Source organism: Toxotes jaculatrix, chromosome 3, assembly GCF_017976425.1.
Source record: "Toxotes jaculatrix isolate fToxJac2 chromosome 3, fToxJac2.pri, whole genome shotgun sequence".
In the NCBI taxonomy this organism is placed as follows: domain Eukaryota; kingdom Metazoa; phylum Chordata; class Actinopteri; family Toxotidae; genus Toxotes; species Toxotes jaculatrix.
In genome coordinates this window covers 19,203,727-19,223,183 of record NC_054396.1, presented here as the reverse complement: position 1 = coordinate 19,223,183, position 19,457 = coordinate 19,203,727, and the positions used below count along the sequence as shown (strand labels likewise).

At 40.9% G+C, this 19,457-nt stretch overlaps 2 protein-coding genes across 2 annotated transcripts in view; both read right to left on the bottom strand.

The window, feature by feature from the left end:
- Positions 1-114, bottom strand: part of kcnab2a (potassium voltage-gated channel, shaker-related subfamily, beta member 2 a) — an 80,507-nt gene extending 80,393 nt beyond the window's left edge. Inside the window, exon 1 of the mRNA XM_041033833.1 lies at positions 49-114. The gene's annotated coding sequence lies outside the window, so the exon portion shown is untranslated. The remainder of the gene's footprint in view (positions 1-48) is intronic.
- Positions 115-390: 276 nt separating this feature from the next.
- Positions 391-5,883, bottom strand: park7 (parkinson protein 7). Its single transcript, XM_041034119.1, has 6 exons — positions 5,704-5,883; positions 5,091-5,192; positions 4,310-4,369; positions 3,093-3,162; positions 1,314-1,400; positions 391-904 (listed from the first exon to the last, which is right to left on the bottom strand). The coding sequence occupies exons 1-6, from the start codon at positions 5,791-5,793 to the stop codon at positions 744-746; spliced, it is 570 nt and encodes a 189-aa protein (XP_040890053.1). The 5' UTR covers positions 5,794-5,883; the 3' UTR covers positions 391-743.
- Between the last annotated feature and the right edge of the window lie 13,574 nt (positions 5,884-19,457).

Below are 19,457 nucleotides of genomic sequence, written 5' to 3'. Positions count from 1 at the left end.
CCGTTGTTAAAAGTGCGGAGAACCCACACAACACTTCAAGTCTCTTACCTTTGTCGAAATCCGTCTCTTCCTTTTTGACTGTGAGAGGACCCTCTGGATTTTGTTGCTCTGACACAACTACCACGCGCTACATCATAGCCCCGCCCTTCTGGTTGCGGGCGCGCCGCCATTGGTCAGCTGGAATACAACTGCAGCCAGGCCGAGGCACCTCATTGGCCAGGCCACCTGCCAATCCATTCGGATTCTGCTTCCCGCGTTCTGAGCGGCGCTCACAATACATTACATTATGCAGCCTATATTTAGGCGTCAACAACCACTGCAGGCATGTGAAAACAAGTCACAGTGACCTCCAATATTAATATACAGTAGAGTAAGACAAACACAGATTCGTCACATTAATGTTTTAATGACAGGTGAAACAACAAAGCAGTTAGAAGAATGAGCAAGCAATTTGTGGAAAAACTAAAATGAAACAAAATCAATTTCATCTCTTTTGGACAGCCTGTGCAGTGATCCATATCCATACTGTGTTTCAGAGTTAATTAACACAAGAGTGCATTTCATTGCCAAGTAAGAAAGACAAAAACCTGTCAGCAAAGAAACATCTTTATGCCTTGGGGAGAATAATTTGTCAATTTTGACTCTGACTCTTTGTGCCAGCTACATTGAATTAGTTGTCTCAGTAGTGCCAAACTTGTATAGCAGGGCAGCGCTACTCGCAGCATAAGTGAACACAGCTACATTCAGTCTTTCATCATAAGAGGAGCCTTGACTTGAGCTGCAACCTCAGCCCCCATAAGTTCCTCTACAATCGTTAGGGCAAACTCGAAACTGGTTCCTGGCCCACGGCTGGTGATGTAATGTCCATCCTTCTGTACTCGAGCCTCTGAATATTTATAGTGGTCTAAAAAAAAGAAAATACAAAAATACAAAGAGCAATACCATAAGGATAATCACAACATGAGCTTCTAGCCACAAGCTGAAAGTACATGTTAGAGACCATACTGTACCATATGCACTTACGCATAGATAATCTATCACTATTTCAATTGACCCAGTTCTGGCATATTCTGTCAAATTTCTGCATCCGGTTTCACCTCTGAGTGGTGCGCTCTCCTCTACTGCATAGTGACACGATTTTCTATAGGCAAGGTAGAGCAAGTACAGCACCATCTGCTGCCCTTTACAAAGAATTACAATTTCCTCTGTTTTGGGTTACATCACCAAATGTTAAAGCCACTAGCTGTACATTTCAACACATTTTCTACCCCTTTGTTTGAATGAAGGTGTTTTGTTTGGGGTTTTTTTTTTACCTCCAGTCATCATCTTCTCCTTCATGGCAGGATGTGTAGTGACTGTGCTGCCATAGCCAATGCCATGTGCCAGAAGAGCAGTGGGACCTGCAGAAGGGCAAAGCTGTGTAAGGTTCATTTAACAGCTTACTCTTGTGGAGTGACACCACAGAACATGTTCTACTGCTTATGTCAGTCTAGGTTTTTATCTTTATGCACTTTAAAAAGGGTTACAAGGGTCAAGGGTAAAAAAAAAAACTAAAAGGTAAAATACCGTGTCCTAAAATGACTCTCTTCAAGCTAAACACAAAATGTAAAAATCATACAGCCCAAAATAAATAAATAAATAAAAAATACAGAAAACAGTGCACCTAACTTTATGGAATTGCAGTTAGTATTATAAATGTATGACATAAATACAGAATACTTGATGACAACACTATGTCCTAAAGGTGTCCTTAACTGTACCATTGTTTCTAAGAATACACACATGCAGTATACAGTTTCAGCCTCTCTCCAAAGACAATGCACCACATTGAAAAGAGAGAAAAAAGGAGAGGCTGAAGACATTGACTGCTGCTGCATTAACTTTGGCAGTGTCCTAGCACTGCAGTGAGCTCATCCAAAAACTGTTAATAAATAGAAAGTTATTGATTGTGCTCCTTGGCTGTCTTCCCATGCAGTCTAAAGATTACACTTTCCCCTGGCAGAACAGCAGACTGCCGGTTAAAGCCAAGCTACTCTTGTTACAGCTAGTCCCCACCCAAAGGACGCCAGTCCGACAGAGAGAGAGACCTTATGAGAACCAGAGCCAGACAGAGAGGCAGTGGAGAGAAGGTTGATGATGACCATTATTCTATCATCTGATGCATCCCAAAAATGATTTATCTGTGATTTGTGGACATGTCCTCACATTCAATATTACAAACATTACCTCATAAAGATATATATATATATATATATAAATATAAATCTAAATATAAATATACAATGGTTAATTTATCCCACTATTTCTTACACAAATTATTAATCTGGTTTTTAATCAAGGCCTTTTTCAACAAACCCATATGTCAAGATAATAATTTTCATGTTGGGGAAGAATTGCAACTGACCCTCTTGCTGGCAGGTTCATTAAACTGTATATTCCTGTGAGGATTTCAGTCATTTTCTAGGACATCCTTCAATCCACTTTGCCGCTTTGGTCCCCTGTCCTATTCAAAATGTCCTTCAAATGTCTTTTCTCTGCATACACGGGCTGTCAAATAAAATGTCGGTGCTCATGTGTTCACTCAGGGACAGTTATTAATCAAACCCTCACCCTTTTAATTCAAATACCAAGGAGAGTCACAAATGATCATAAACTAATGAACCATGTTGGTTCATTCAGTAAATGTGAATACAAAAAAGTATCTTTTTTTTCTGTCCATGATCTTTAATCCCATTTAGCGGCACAACATTAGCTTGGTATGTTTAAAACAGGAATGTCATACCTTTACTGTTGTTTCTAGTTAAAAATATTTACTGGTCACATGATAGTTTATATCACTCATTTGTCAATCTGGTTTGATCTGATATGGAAAATATATGCAGTGTTTATTGTGCAATTACTTATGACAATGCTGCTTTACACAGTAGGCTGCAGAATAAACTGCACTATGTAGGTTGGGTAATTTACTTTATTGAAAGCACAACATGATGGTCAAACTTTAGGTTGTGTCGTACTTAAACCCATAGAAAGGCATCACTATCAGAGGCTGGTCCTGTATAACTACGAATTTAGTTTGTTTTCATAAACTGTACCTGCACAGATGGCGGCAATCAGGCCTTTTCTGCCATCTTGATCTTTCAGCACCTCCTTCACAGCAGGAGACTGCAAGAGAGCATAGAAACCAGATGCACTGTGAGTCATTTGCAGACCATGTGATTGCACAGTGTATATGCTGACTGTGCTATAATCATGAAAACAAACTGGCAATGTTTTAAACACATCAAAAATAACCCATTGCTGTTTTAACACAACCACAGATTTATTACATAATAACACTAACAATAATATCTACCCTAAAGCATCTGACAGATCTATCAGATGCTTTTAACTAAAATATTTAACTTCAGAATGTTAAATAAGTTTCACTTAGAACACTAAAGTGTAGAAGGGTCCTCTCTGCCAACCATGTAGCACAGAGGGATAGAAAATAATAAAAAAATATGTCATAAGTGGACTTTTTTTCTTTCTTGTACTCTCAATTCTGACACCAAAAATGTATTTTTAAAAAGGACGTACCAAAAACGATACATAAAATATGAACTACAATCTAAAATATAGATGATTAGGACACATTCTTATATTGCTTTTAGGTTTCTTTTTCTCCCCATTCATCCAATTTCTATCCTCACTTATCTTGTTCAGGGTCACAGAAGGGCTGTAGCCTATTCCAGCATGCACTGAACAAGAGGCAGTCATTTATTAATAATTTCACTCATAAATGTCTTGTTTTATCCAAACAAGAGTTGAAAAAAAGTCATTTACTATTATATATTATAAAGAGCATGCAGAAAATCGTATCATATCATATTTGAAAAGCTAATACCATGTTTGTGCTTTTATCCAGACAGCCAAATGAAATGTTAAAGGCCCTGACAGCACATTTTGTCAATCAACTTCTGTTTTGTTTTGTTTGTCCAACAGTCCAAAACCCAGACATATTCAGTTGCTATCATATGCACCAAAGAAAAGCATTGGACCCTCACATTTGAGAAACTGGACCCACAAACATTTATTTATGTTTTTAAAAAAATTACAAAAATGCTGATTCAAAACAGTTGCTCATTATCTTTCTGTTGATCAATTAAACTAAATTGTTTGTGAGAATATATTATTTTACATGGGGTTACCTTTCTGCCCCCAGAAGGAAAGTTTGAGAGCCTTAGGTGTAGTCTACGTGACTGGAACCCTAGCACATGAAAACATGAAGAGACTGATGCATTTAGAAGCAGTTTGTCAGAGGATTTCTCACCTCTGCCAGATTCTGGGCCCCTGGCATACCTCCTGGCAGAAGCACCACATCATAAGGACCCTGGGAAATAAGACCATAATAGATGGAGAGTGACAAAGTTTAACATTGTATAATACCAGCCATTATCTATTTGGCTGCCAAAGCTAATCAAACTCAATATACACAAACAATAAAGAAAAATAGTGCACTTCATCTGGCCTGATTTCAGGTTAACATGTAATGACAATGTTGTAAGGTACAGTTGTGTGCAAAAGTCTGCTTACTCCTGGGCACAAATACAACCCAGAGGTAAATACAAACAGTAGACAGTACTTAGTAACTGCTTTGGATCATTGTATAGGTGTAGAAGCCAGCCTCTTTCCAGTTTCTCTTTCTCCACTGACTGCAGGACATTCACATCCAGAATTTGTTCATATTCAGTGGAATTCATCTTGCCCTCTATCCTGTAATGTTTCCTGTGCCACTGGCTGCCCCACAGCTCCAAAGCAAAATATTTCCACCCACATTCTGAACAGTTGGCAGGGGAGGGGGTTACTGAATTCAGACTTAGGAGGGTTCCCAAACTTGTGCATATGCCACAATGCCTACTTTATTTTTTTCTGCTTTTTTAAGTCCTTGAAAGAAAAACTGAAGAAAGGTTTGTTTTGCATGTCTTTGTTTCCAGGGGTTGTGTTTATTCCTTTACACTTCAAAAATCAACAAAATATTTAATTGGCCCTGGTTTTTGTTTTTGTTTTTTGCATATAGCTGTATACTGTATACACTGGATACTGTGCCTAACCTCTTTGCTGGCATCCTCCAGGCTGGCATCAGGACAGATGACAACGTTTCTGCTGCACTGGACTGGCTCTTTGCCCGTCAGTCCTGCAACCGTCACTGCAATCTACAGATTTGGGTGGGTGATTAGAACAAAAGCACAGCGTTAGAACAATTGCACGACATGGCATCCTGTCTGCATATAGCTGACAGATACTTTTATTTTGAAAGCCATCAAATGGCGGAGAGTTGCAATGACGTCGGACTTTGACATTTAACTTGGCCTCTCACTTTAAAGGTTGCGAGAGGTTCACCAAATGGCTTATTAAACTCTAGCCAAAATCTAAACTATGAATGGTCAAGTGGTAACTGTTGCTCCTGTTAGCTGAGCAGTTAGCAGACTGATTCATGTTAACGTTAGCTAGTTACAAATGCCGCTTATCGCTGTCACAGTGACAGTATGTGTTCACAAAGCTGCTGACACACAATGAAACGTTACAGTCCTACAGTCAACTGTAGGTTTGGCTAATTTTAACTAAAGCCAGCTTGCCAAGTTGTGTTGGGTCTGTGTGCCACCATTAGCTAGCTAACCGCTAACACATACAGCATGTCACAAAGGCTGCAGACGAGTTACAAACCCCAGCTCTGCGCATGATATCCACGGGAATTACAGTCTCCATCTCCTCTGCACCTTTGGACAGGATTACTAATGCCCTCTTTCCTGCCATGGTTAACTTGTAGTTATGCCAGGTGCAGAGACGCTAACTTCAGTGTGCAACTTGGTGCAGGAACTCGCATGCTCTGCAACGAGATTTTGACAGGAGTAGGGTTGCCAGATTGGCCCCTCTATCCCCCTTTCACAAACGGTGCTCATCCTACTCTACCCATGTACACTGATACCAACACTCGTATCGAAGGCTAAACTAATACAGGGGTAGGTTATAAAGGAAAGAAACTCAGAAGGCAAAACAAACAGAAGTAAATGACACTTTACACTGACCGAATGCAAAGGGCAGAAAAATGTTGTAAGGCCCTGACTTTTAACTTTTTTGGCTTTTGACCCCTTAAAACAAAGCTAACCCTCTTTCAGCCTCTTGTCAGAGTCTGTGAGTTGTGAACGAATATATTTCCTTCGCTGATTCCTTTACTTGAATAAACTTTAGTGGCATAAGGTAAAATTGTTTTGTAATTTACAACAAAAAAGGAAAAGATCAGAGAACAACTTGAAAAAAATTAACATAATTTTGTGCTGCTTTCATATCCTGTTGATCATCTTGTAACCCCTTTGATTTTATCTTGCCACCTCTTGCCGACCCTCAGGTTGGGAACCATAGATACTCTTTCTTTAAAGTCTTAAATACTGCACTGAGATTGACAAACTCAGTCAAATTAAAAAATTAAAAACAGAGTAAATGTGTTGAGGGGATTCCTACAATGTTAATTTTTAAACTCTAAGCAAGACATTACTAGTAAATTTTGCAGTCCAAACAGCGTATGCACACAATGGAAGAAAAATCAGTAACTGTGTGTGGCATATCATTTACCGCTATTTAGTTTGAAAAAGGAACTGCTTCCGGGGCTATTAAACACACACTTATAAGCCAATATAATTGTCATTACTGTGTCGTATACACCAAAAATTATTTTAAAATCAGCGATTGTTCAGCTGTGAGTAGGCATGAATGCATGGCGCTAACAGTGGTCCCTAATAACTGCCAGTAGTACATTCTTTACTCCAGTAGGTGGTAGCATTAACCCAAGATTCAGAGGAAGCTTGAAAAAGAAGTCCACATAAAACACAATTGTTCATCACAGTCTTGAATCCAAAAAAATAATAATGTAACTTTGACATTCTGGAGATAATATTAAATGTTTTTTTTTTTTTTTTAAACAAATCCATGAACCCTGTTACTTAATCACAGTCTCATCACTGAAATGATTCAGGGTTAATTCAGTCATCCAATGCATGTGGTTTTTAAAAAAACAACACCAGGCAGCAGGTCACCAAGTTTTTCAAAATCTGTCTGAGAACTTCTGCTGCAAACTCTTAAGACAGTTGGGGAATCATATCCCAGTGTAAATCCTAGACTTAATGTCTGGAGCTTTAGTGTGCAGGCACCTATCCTAGTTAATGTGCCTCTGTGCATTCCGCTGCTGAGATTCACTTTCATATTTGTATGTCAAACTAGAGCCCAGTGAAACGGCAGATTAAACAAAAGCGTAGGGGGTGCTGGCAGCAGGTTGTTTATTGCGTGCCTGTGAGTGAATCCAAGAGGCAGCGGTGATTACCAACATATGCAGCTGGGGATCAACTGAACCAGACCCACGGTGGCACTCCAGCTAATTTCCATACATTAATTCACTTATGTGCATTTACTAATTCCTTTCAGTATGTAATCATAAAGTGCATGATCACACTAAGGAAATGTTTCAAAGTGACTTGTGACACAGTAGTAAGGACTACAATTAATGTCTGAGGCACTGAAAACAAAGGGTCTCAGTAACAACTGACAAAATGATATGTTTGAAAGGGGCTTCATCTTCTCGTCTCAAGAAAGGTTCAAAGCTTTACAAACAGATTTTTATGCAGGTTAGAACAACTGATGGAAACTACTAAAAATACATTAAAGGTGATGGATGTTGATTTCTGTGTTTTTATTTACTGTTAACAAATCCGCAAAAGTTATTAGTAAATCGATCCAACTAAAAAATACCGCCTGATTTGCTAAATCCTAATGTTGATTCCCTTTTGCTTTAGAAATCACTGATTTCAAAATACTAATAAAAACATATTATGAACATCTCTGTTGCGCAAGGTGAAATGTTCCTTCACTGCGAAGAACATGTCCACCGTAGTTTATTTTAAGGCAGTCCCACGTACACTGTCCTGCTGCTATAAAAGCCCACTAGCACATATTAATCCACAGCTGAAAGTAGTCCCCAACAAATGCACCCTTTATTTTTGTTCAAGTAACATTTGCTAAAAACTACAGTGGGTAGTTCTTTTAGGAAATTACTCAGTGTTTTTCTTTTTTATGAAACTATATATATTTGTGACACATTTTACATCTTCACCAAGAAATAGTGGGATGTAGAGCTGAGGCCCACTGACAGAGTAGGGAAGTTGGAAAAAACTGAGAAACTAACAAACACATTTGGTTTTGGTCTTTTCATGGGATTTGTTGACAGTAAAAACATTAGAATAATGCCAAACTTATCTTTTTAAAAGTCTAAAACACTTCATGCACAGGTTTTAGGAAATTTACAAAAAATATGCAAACTGGTATTTTCCATAAGTGTGGCATGGAAACAAATGACTATTATGTGTATATAAGTGTATGTTCTACTTGGTGCATGTGAGAGTGGCCTGTGAAGTAAAAGGGTGCTCATCAGTGGATTCCTCTGCGCATTATTATTTCTCTCGTGCTCCCTCTTGCCTGCATCACCAGGCCTTGCTCTGCTTTATCTGGCCGCTCACAGAGGTCTGCTCGAAAACCTGAAGGGTTTCTGGAATCAAACCTCCGGGGAGACGATAATACAGAAACATTTTTTTTATAAGGGACAGAGGAAAAAGAAAATCCTCAAACTGAAATGAGGGAATTCCACAAATTACCGTTTGTCACAAAGTAATCCTGTTACTATTGCAAAGAATATGAAACGGTGTAAACATGGAAATAAACTGCCAATATGGATGTAGCTTACAAGCAGAGGCTCTGTTCAGTTGAGATATACAGCAGCAAACCGTGTTTCAGATCCCCAGTAAGGAAGAGTGCCACAAAATTCAAAGTGGTTACAGAAAAATTGCTTCTACAGGGAGAGATTAAAAATTTCAGATGTTTTTCTTTCTATTTATTCTTTGCATTTCTACATTCCAACGTATTTTATCCAACCCTTTTTCTCACCAGTTACTCTTCCCAGTGATCTAATGGCAGCATTCGGGGCTTGCATTGCTGCAGTCAGACAACTGATGAATATTTAGGAGCATTTTATCTTCCCATCTGCGCACAGGCTTTATCTTGTGTCTGTTTCACACATTGTAAGCCACTGAGTGCATGGAATGAGTGACAAGCATATAATCTTGATTGCATCTTGATGCTATTACCTTATGCTGCCAAGCGCTCAGGTGACAGCTGGAGGACAGTGAGGAGAACTGGGAGAAAAGGTGACATTGAATTTTATGCACCTGTGTCAGCAGTCAGCAGCCCCAGACAGACACAAGATGGCGCCAGCTGAGTGAGTTCAACTTTGTGTAGGGTCGCTCAAAAGCCAGGCCAACTGTGTGAGAGTATTTTCAACAATAATCTCTGAAAATAATAAAAAGAAAATAATACAAGAGTTGACTTTGTGAGGCTGTGGCAAAGGAAATCAGCTGTCTCCTTTGTCAAATCATCAAAAGTTTTCAGGTGTATAGCATGTATTGCTAACCAAACAGATAAACTGAACAAAGATACATTTGGATGTATGTCTCAGTATTCATTAAACAATTTGTGTTAAATGCTTTATCCAAAATGAGATTCCTACAAATCCAACGCATGACAAATTGTTTTCAACCACAGAGGCAGTATTACAAATTAAGGCAGCACATTAATGTGTTGTTTAGATTATTGAGTATGTGTAACAACATGAACCAGAATTGCCTCACAGTCATTTCTGGTTGCAATAATCTGCCTATCCTCAAATTATGCCCCTACCCATATTATTTTACGGGGGGGGGGGGGCAAAAGTGACTCTCCTTTTTCTTTATTCTCACTCTCTGTCTCAGTGAGTATCAGTTTGTTTTGCTCTCAGCTTGCGTCTATTAGATGCCTTAATGCTGTACAGCGTGGCCTATCTTCAAACAGGAAGGCTGATGATACTGGCCCTGCAGCGGTGCTTCCCCCCCAGCCCCAGCCCAGGCCTGCTCCTCTACACAGAGGGCAATAAAGACACAAGGAGGATTAGTGTTGTGTGCCTAACAAAGTGGTTGCCAGAGTGTGAGAGGGCCATGCCCATGGGCTCAACCACAACCCTGCTCAGCTCTGCTCGGCTCTGTCGAGGTCCCCCCCTGCTTGGGCTTCCCTAAGGTCCGCTCTCTCTCAGGGAGCTCTGTGGATGTGTGATAGACTCTGAGTGGGTGAATTCATGTTGATGCTAAAGAGGCAGAGGACGCAGACAGATAATCCAAGGCTTAAGCAGTGCTGTAGTAACTTTCCCCCTTAAACAAGGGAACATATGTGCAAACAGTTAAATTTAATTCAATCACATACTCGCGCTGTGCATATTTTTCACTAAAGACTTTGCCACACTGAACTCAGACAAAATTTTCAACTCTTGACAAGTAGGAGCTTGAAAATTCATAAGCCATCAATAAACCCATGATCATGTAGTTTAGCCTACACAGCAACCTGATGGTCCACAACAAGGGTAGTGGAGTGACTTTATGTGTTGATTTCTCCCACTCACTGTCCAGTGGAAACACATGGTTTGACGCAGAGCACAAGCTAAAGGCTGTACACTATGTTTATGGATATCTCTCTCACTATAACCAGTGTGCTTGCACAAATGGAGCACCATATAATTGTACAAGTCTGATAAACAGAGGGGCTCAGGCCTTGTAAATGTTGTCACGTTAGATAGGAGTGTTACATCTGAGATTACTGTGGAGGAACATGTCTGTGGGTGCAGGCCCTGAGAGGACAGTAGCCTCTGGTTTGATGGAGAGCCGTGTACAGGACAGGACAGGTGAACCAAACAGCTGCTACCCCCGTTTTTCCTTAAAAACCCCAGCGTGACAGATCAGGCCATGGCTCTCACACATAACGGCCCGCTTTTCACACGGTAGCTGTCTCAGGCCACGTTACACACGTCTTTTAGATGCCCCACTTTGTGCGTTGGGTAATGAAATTTACGCTGGAGACCCCAGAATATTCAGACATATGGTGGCTATTAATGCTTCCTTCTCTCTTTTCAGCTGCAGCCCTCTGCCCAAGAGTATGGTCTTTTCCCGCCTGTCTGTTTTGGGTCATCTTCACTCCTCAAGCTGTTTGCCTTTTACCTCTGTCACGCCAACCAGGATTCACACAGCAGCATGAACCGCTGTGTCTGGAAGAAAGGCCAAGTTCTGTTAATACTTGGCTAAGTTTACATGTTCATTCACACTTGATTATGGGGGAAGCCCGGAGTTCTGAATGGGTTCAGTATGGTAGAGAGGCAGAATAAGGAATGGGCTATCCCTTTAACAGTAGATACACAATGGGAATCCAGCATTGAATTAAAATGCTTTAATATTATTTCCAAAATTTAAGCCACCATTGTTCATGAACTTATATTTCTGGTGCAAAACAGCAGAATGGAACAGTTTGCATAATTCATGGTGCCACGAATGTAGCAAAAAAAATTCTAATTCTGTTCAGGTTTTTCCTGAAATGATGGCAGCTGTATGCTTCATTCTTTCAACAATGTACCAAAGCCACTCCGAAAACTGATGGTAAAATATCTTTTTTCCATTCCTTGGTAATGGAAATGGATGCTCAATAGTTTCCCTCTGCAAAGTATTATGGAGGTAAAAAGGCATGCAGGTGTAGTCTATTTTTACCTGCATAAGCCTTTATAGATTAGCACAGTTTACCAGTCCCTGCTCAGCTTTTGGTTCACTATCCTAACTCTGAAATTAACCGGATTCCACTCACTTAATCCCTTACTTTTTATACAAATGCATACTGCATTATCTGACTTAATGTCTGAGACGTTTCCAAACAATTTTCCTTTAAAACTTCTTCGAATTGGTATGAAAAGATTCCCACGAAAATGATGGTTTCTTTATTGTTGTCGAAGGGGATATTTGCAGCTTGGAGTGTAATTTTTCCGGGTTTTGGAGGAGACAAACTACCTATAAATAAATCCTATGCAATCTCAATTATGTCTGTTTTTTTCCCTCACTGTTCCCACACTTTTGATTTCCACTTTAAAAGCAGAGTGATATATTCCTATGATTGGAAATGTTCAATGCACTTCTGGAAGAGGGTGCACTGTCCTGTGCAGATAAGGTTGCGAATGCAAGATCTGTCTCTCTGAAATAGAAGCCTGACAAACAGTGCTGTCTCTCTCAGACACAGTGGGAGAGGAGTGTGCTTGGATGGAAGCCTTTGAGACCAGCCTTTTTAATATCGGCGCCGCTGTAACATCAGTAAGGTGACATTTCGGCAGCACCATCAAGATCCAACAGTGGCCATGCTGCTTCGACAATCAATTATCCATGCATAACATCCCACCAGTGTGTGCGACATGAATCAGTCCTGGACCAGGCTTCTCCTCTGCCTTGATTCTCAAGAAAAGAGAGACCTTTCATTCGACCCTTAAGAAAGAGAGAAATGCTCTGTGTGCTGATAAGGGAGTGAAGAGAGGAAAGTTATGAAAAAAAAAAAAAACAGGCAAATCAGGGCTGATATTTATTTGCATTATCTTGAAAGGAGCTCAAATTGGTTTCTTTCCAGTGACTGTGAATTATGATCCAGAGAGCACAATGACCATCTCCAAGCACAAGCCAACGCTATGATTGAACAGGCAGAATACATTCTTTGTATTGCTTGGTGGACTACAGGGAAGAATGCATATTATCTGTTGCCCAAGGAGAAGGAAATACATTTCACAGCACATATTGCTCATATCAGTTTTTGAGACCAGTTTAGTTGTTATATGATTGTTATCAACGCAGTGGCTGTATGTAATTTACTTCCACAAATAACTGACATGAATGACATCTCCTCAGCACACTGTACATTTTTTTCCCCCCTTGCTTGTGTTCTTCTTCGCTCAGAATAGTTTGTTCAAAATAGAACGATTGGAGGGCACTTGAGGGAGACACATACATAAGAACACATGCAGTACATTGAACTGTGAGGACATCACACCAAGCTTGTGGTAAAAAAGTGAGATTTCTTCTGTCACTCTGATGGTTGAACAGCATTCACTACCTAAAAAGTTTTAGAACAGTTTTAGAACAAACTGTGTTACTACACCCTCTAATGCATTATTAGGACAATACTTCACTGCAAAAAGTAGAACTGTATATTTCTATGGTGAGAAAGAGGCAGGTAACAAAGGAAGACAGACTCGTTGGTCAGGGGTTCATCCTACACCTAGACAATGACCCAAAACATTAGAAGAAAAGAACCAGACAGTGGCTTCAAATGATGGAAGACCGGCACATTCTCCAGACCTAAACCCCAGTGAGCTGGTTTGGGATGAACTGGACAGAAGGTGAAAGCAAACGTTTGTTGGACGAAGTTTCTCAAAAATATTTCATCTCCATTGTAGAAAGAACATCACGAGTGTGTCAAATATTTTGATTAAATTTAGGATTGATGATTCCATGATTCCTTAAAAAAATCTTTATTAATTATTTGTTGTATGCTTTAATTTCAATATACACTGAGAAATTACACTAAGTTAAATTCAGTAACAACTGGAAAAATTGAGGGTTTTCTAAAACTTTTGACTGGTAGTGTGTATATCTTGTAATCAGATCACATTCCGCTTCAAGTTCAGCCGACAAAATGTGTGACAACTATGTAAAGTGTAAGATTTTGGGTACTGAAACCTCACAGTAAGTGAAATCAGAGTCAGAAGACCCAGTTTGGCACAGCAGTCTACTCCCTGAACCCAGAAGCTTTCTCCAGTGTTTGACAAACAGCACCATTCCCCCGCTCGCCTTCATTTCCATCTGTATGCTATCACTTGGCTGTCAGCGGCCGGATTGGCCTGTAGTTCGCAGGATGAAAGGGAGGGAGATCCTGTTGAGTGAATAATCTTGCCAGTTTACAGAAGAGAGTGGATGTCAACTTGACAGACTGTGAGTAGCACACAGATTTGGGATTCATGGGCAATCCCATAGTCCCTTTAAGTCCGGACGTGTGAATGTGAAATCAATAGTACATCCATACAACAGTTTGTTTGCTGGACCCTGGAACGTTTTGTTATGAAAATAAGAGTCATGGATCGTCACCTTACGGATTGAGGACACAGAAAAGGGGACTATAAACATGGGATTTCAGCATGAAAATCCTGATTTTTTTTTTTTTTTTTTACTGTAAATGAAAGCACACACTATTCAAATGCATCTATTTATGAACACAATGTAATTTTATAAACATGAACCCAGTACGAATGATCAGGTACAGTGTTAGTGTTAATATGAAATCTCTCCTGTGTAAAATTTCTAATTATATTCTCTGTGAATGGGTTTGTTTTAATTACCATATTCACCTGTGGTGCTTCAAATCAAAAGTGTCACATCCTGAAGGTAAAGCTCGCCATTTGAAACATCTCCTCTATAGAATTCCATAAACAGCCCACTTCAGCCTCAGACACCATGTCACCATGATGTGTATCATAGGAGATATTCAATAGACTTCAGTGGCACCTTTACAGACGTATGCATGTGCGTTACCGTGTACATATAACATAGCTGTCTGGCTTGGCGCCGCCATCATGCTCTGCTGTTTATTTGATATGCAAAGGAGTGCTGTGCAGCTCCACGGTCTCTGCTAAAGTACTTTACTCCTCACATAACCCAAAGTGGCAGCAGCAGCATCAGGATGAGCTCCAAGAGCGAGGTGGCTCCCTCTCAGTAATTTATAATGCACTTAACTCCTCTACCCTGTTGATTGTCTGCATTACCAAGAATCAAACACGAGGCAAAACAAATAAAAAATGCCACTTTTTATTCAGGTTTAACATCGTCGAAAGCACAAGTCTTTCATTACATTCCTGCTCATTCACATCAGGGTCTGTGTGGAACAGAAACAGGGATTACAGTGGCAAAGGAAAACCACTTAAAACTGCTTCCATAAACACCATCAAAGAATAGTGTCTTAAAAAGCCTGGGTGAAAAACACTGAAGAAGGGGAAAAATAAAACACAAAATGTGTCAGTTAAAGTGTGGTTAAATTCAACAAAGTTTGGAAAACCCAAAAATATCGTCAGTGAAAAGACTAGAGCCCTGTTAGATTCCTGCAACAGACACTGCAGGGACTCTCACCACACCCTTCATGCCAATATGACAAGCCTCAGCCTTCCCAGAATACTGTGCTGCTGCTCCAAGCATAGACTCCAGCCTGCAGTCCATACGACTGCCCACCGCTCGGGGTGGAGACCATTATTAAATGTGCTCTGTGGAGGGCCTGCAGGTAGCTCCCAGGAGGAGACACAGGGAGAGCAAGAGGGGGCTGTTTGGCTTAAGTGTTTTCTATTAGGATAGATGGAGGCCTAAGCTCCATAACAGAGTTTCGGCCCCTTTCTCCCAGACAGGGCCCCACTTCCCCCTCTCTCCCCACACAGGCCCATATCAAAACACCGGCCCCTCGCAGACATGCCGCACAAAAATGGCATGTTCTCTTTTTTCACTTGGCTCAGCTTTCTCCCTGTCAAAATACAAATGCTCTGTGATGGAATTCTGCAATTTCCTTTATCATCTGCAACAAGCCCATTTGGCGACTGTTAAACCCGTAATTATTGTCACTGAAAACAAAACTGCGCAGGGAGGGATTGACAGTGAGACCACGTGAGTCTGTGCATGTGTATCCAGTGTAAAATTAATGACATACTTATGAGAACTTGCTAAACTCTGTTGTAGGTTCCTTTCGTGTGTCTGTACCCTAAACCCAAAGCAAGAAATATTGTAAACATCCCAGCCAAATTTGAGTTTTGGCTCCACCCCTGCTCTATATTTTTCACACAATGCTGCAGCTCATATTAGAGCCAGCTGGCCCGATGACATAACTTCCTCCTCCAGTTGTAACGATATGGTGACATGAACATGTGTAAGCCTGCTTTTACTCTGCCCATCACTGACACTGGAACCCCCCGAACATCTGCTCTGAACAAGGACAGTACGTCGGGGAAGAAAACTGCCCGCAAACACCTCCATCCCTTAATTTGATGACCAGGACCAGTTGTCAAAAATCTTTTTGATGGAAGAACTTTATGTGAACTTTACAATAACTTGCAGACAGCACATGTGGTAATGTTACAGCAGTTTTATATGTATTAACCATCTTTGTGTTATGAGAAGCAGAATTTCTTTCTCTATCTATAAAGTGTAATCAAAAGTATGAGGAAGTATTTTATAGAGGATTTTACCTTGTCTTGACCCTGCTGTTGTCATCAGAGGAATGCTGTGAACCCTGAAAAAAACTTTCCCATCTGGCTTGCCATCACTCCAAACTGCTGCTGTTATATGTGTGGGAACTATAATGATCTCCACTGGGCACAGAGAAGGAAGAAAAGAAGGAGGAATAGAAGGAGAGAGGGATGGATTCACTTGAAAGATCCAGCTGTTAGACCATCCGTACCCTGGGAAAGTCTGATATTGTTTTTAATGTACGGGTGAACCCATCAGCCTGACTTATAAAGCCTCCTAAAAAATGTAGGGAACAGGTGGAGGGGAAAGTTTGGCAAAGGGTGAAAAAGGCCGAATGCCAGGTCAGTTCTCACTGCCAACATTATGTGTTGCTTTGAACCCGTTTTCTTAACCTCCTGCAATGCAGTAAATCACTTTTATCTTGTTAATTTTTCCATGTTCTGCTTTTAAAATCTATTCTTTTAGCCAATTATTTCTCCACCTTAAATTTCTCCACATTTTATCACATGCTCTGCAAGTTGTATGCAGCAGTTTGTGCCAGTATAGACAGATAGATATAAAAATAGAAGAAAACATGAAAAAAAAAGGCTGCAAAGCTTTAATGTGGTGCAATGCGGGTGAGGACTGTACAGCAGTGTGTATATTGACTTCTCTGTTTCTGTAATGTTTCATTGAATAAAACAAACAGACAGCCCCTCAATCCAGTTTTATCCATAACCTCTGAAATGAGACTTTATGTTTCATACAAACGGCATCTCGGTTACATCAATAATCCTGCAAATGAAATCGATTTCCCCTCCCGCTCTTCCAATTCTGATCACAGCTGGGTTCCCCATATGGAGTATTAATGGGGTGGAGCACCCTGAGCCTGATCTAAAGCTGGAGAATTCTGGGCACACCACAACATCAAATCCCACTGTAATTACCTACATGCAAACACAGGGGCCCTCTCCAACACAATATGGGTTGAAGAAATGGGATTTGTGTGCATTGTTTTTGATGCTGGAATTGATCTCGAAAATTGTTTGGTGCAATTTACCAAGATGCTTAAGAAAATTGAAGAGTACTGACTGTGCACCATACAAATTTCTTGTTGTGATGAGAACAATATGCAAGCTCTAGGTGTCTCATCTACATTTTTGACAGCAATGACTTTCTGGTGCAACACAACAATAGTTAATCATTGTGTTTTCCATAAATTCAAATTATAGAGATCATGGATCTTGACAATCGTCACTCATCTTTTTACTCAACAAGAAATTCTCCAAATCATAGATGAAACCAATTTTACCCATGCAGATGGCTAAGCAGCTGGTTCTCCTCAATTAGCTTACATGTGTAGTTGAGCCCAATTTTGGCACAGCAAATAAAATGCCATTTTGTCACTAGATTATGCTATCTGACATAAGGCTATTGTCTTAATTCCCTTAGGCTGTGATGTAGAAAAATCACTAAACATACAGAGGGCCAGACTATATCCGGTCTTACAGACGTCCCTATCCCATCATGCACACCCCAGCCTTCTCTCTCCAGCAGGTGGGGGTGGTCATGCACCACGCAACACGGTTATGGGTTTAAGTCTGAAATCTACATACTGAAATGACTTCAGCTCTCACGCACAATGCCAAACTTGCTGGAAGTCTGATGAGTTTATTTAATCAATTCCAGAAATGTTGCAGAGAGGGAGTGAGAGAGAGAGCGAGAGAGAGAGATGGACGGACAGAGAAAGAGAGGTGGACAGAGTGAGAGGAGAGAGTCTATTTCTACATACAATAGCCTGTGTCCATCATCTTCTGAGTGCGTGTGTGTGTGCGTGTGTGTATATGTGCACTTATTTCCCCTCTGCATACATAGATGTGAGGAAGTAAGTTTGATGTGGATCCTCTCTGCCCTCTGAGTAGCACAGTGACTGCTGTCCATCTGCTCCAGGGTCTCAGGTGTGTGTTATCTCTTCCCGTGCCCCTGGGAACTTTCAACAGATATGCCAGTCAGCCTGAGCTGAACTGCTCTTGTAAATTACTCACTAAACAGCCCTGCCCTGGATTCTGCATTCGGGGGAAAATCAATTATTTGACCCCCCCTTACATTTCACAGTCCATTTTCAGCATGCTGGGGCCAATTACACCCAGCAGAAAGACTACTCTTTATGTCATTCCCACGATGACCTCCATCTTGCAGCTCCACACGGAGCACTGTTAATGCACCAACTACAAGCACTTGTGCCACGAAGGAGCGTGCTAATGCACTGGTTACCCACACTTTAGCCACACCAAGCACACAAATACAGCGGCTGAGAGGCAGTACCGCAGCCCCGCACAGCCAGATGCAGTGTCTCTCAACTGGGAGGTGATCATCCCATGTCCAGTGCACTGAGCGAACGCCACTGACGGTTTGACAGCCCTAATGAAAGCTGATTACCAGGAGGCATCTATTAATTTGTCCTTAATCATGACAAAGAGAGTCTGTGGCTAACAGCTGTGAAATGGCAGCCGCCGCGCGGAAATGAGGCTCAGGGAAACGCCAGGGACAAGGGGTTAGGCCCTGCGCTGTCATTAACTGCCTGCCATTGTGTGTGCTCGCTCAGAGCTTAGCTACAGGTAACTCAATAAGATAACACGGAGCACGCTCTGCCCTGGTCTTTGTGAAAAGCTTTTGCTGTGAATCCTGGGCGGCTGAGCAAAGAATAGGAGGATATTGGTTTGCATGCTCTGAGCAGGAGTTCTTATGATCCAGGTGAGAAGCTGACAGTAACAGGTTTAAGCTCTGTTCCTTCATCTGCTGGAGGGGTGCTGAGGGAAAAGTCAATCGCTGACTGAACAGGTTGCTGAATAAGGAACCTGGCCGGCTTTTCAAAGAGACACAGTGCAACAAATGTGCGCTCAATCAAGGCTTAATTTTAGATTTTTACAATATGAAGGCGTGAATGACAAGTCTGTCTCGTGTTCGAAATTAACCAAAAATAAAGCAAAAACAAATACTAAATCCAGCAGGCTCGGATTTCATGCAGTGAGGGCACATTGTAATGAAATCATCATATTTGAATATTCACAGCTGTGTCAAATCCTGGATATAGATGCTTTGGTGGATTGGTGGTGTGAAGCTCAGAGAAAGAGGCCCCCTCAAACAAGTCTAAATGATCTGCCTGGGCAGAGCAGCTAATGTGGTTTATAGGACCCTTGGGAAGCATTTGGGAGGGGAGATAATTATAGTGACTGTCACAAGGTCTGTGATATGACAACACCACTAAGTATTTGACCCACACAATTATCAATC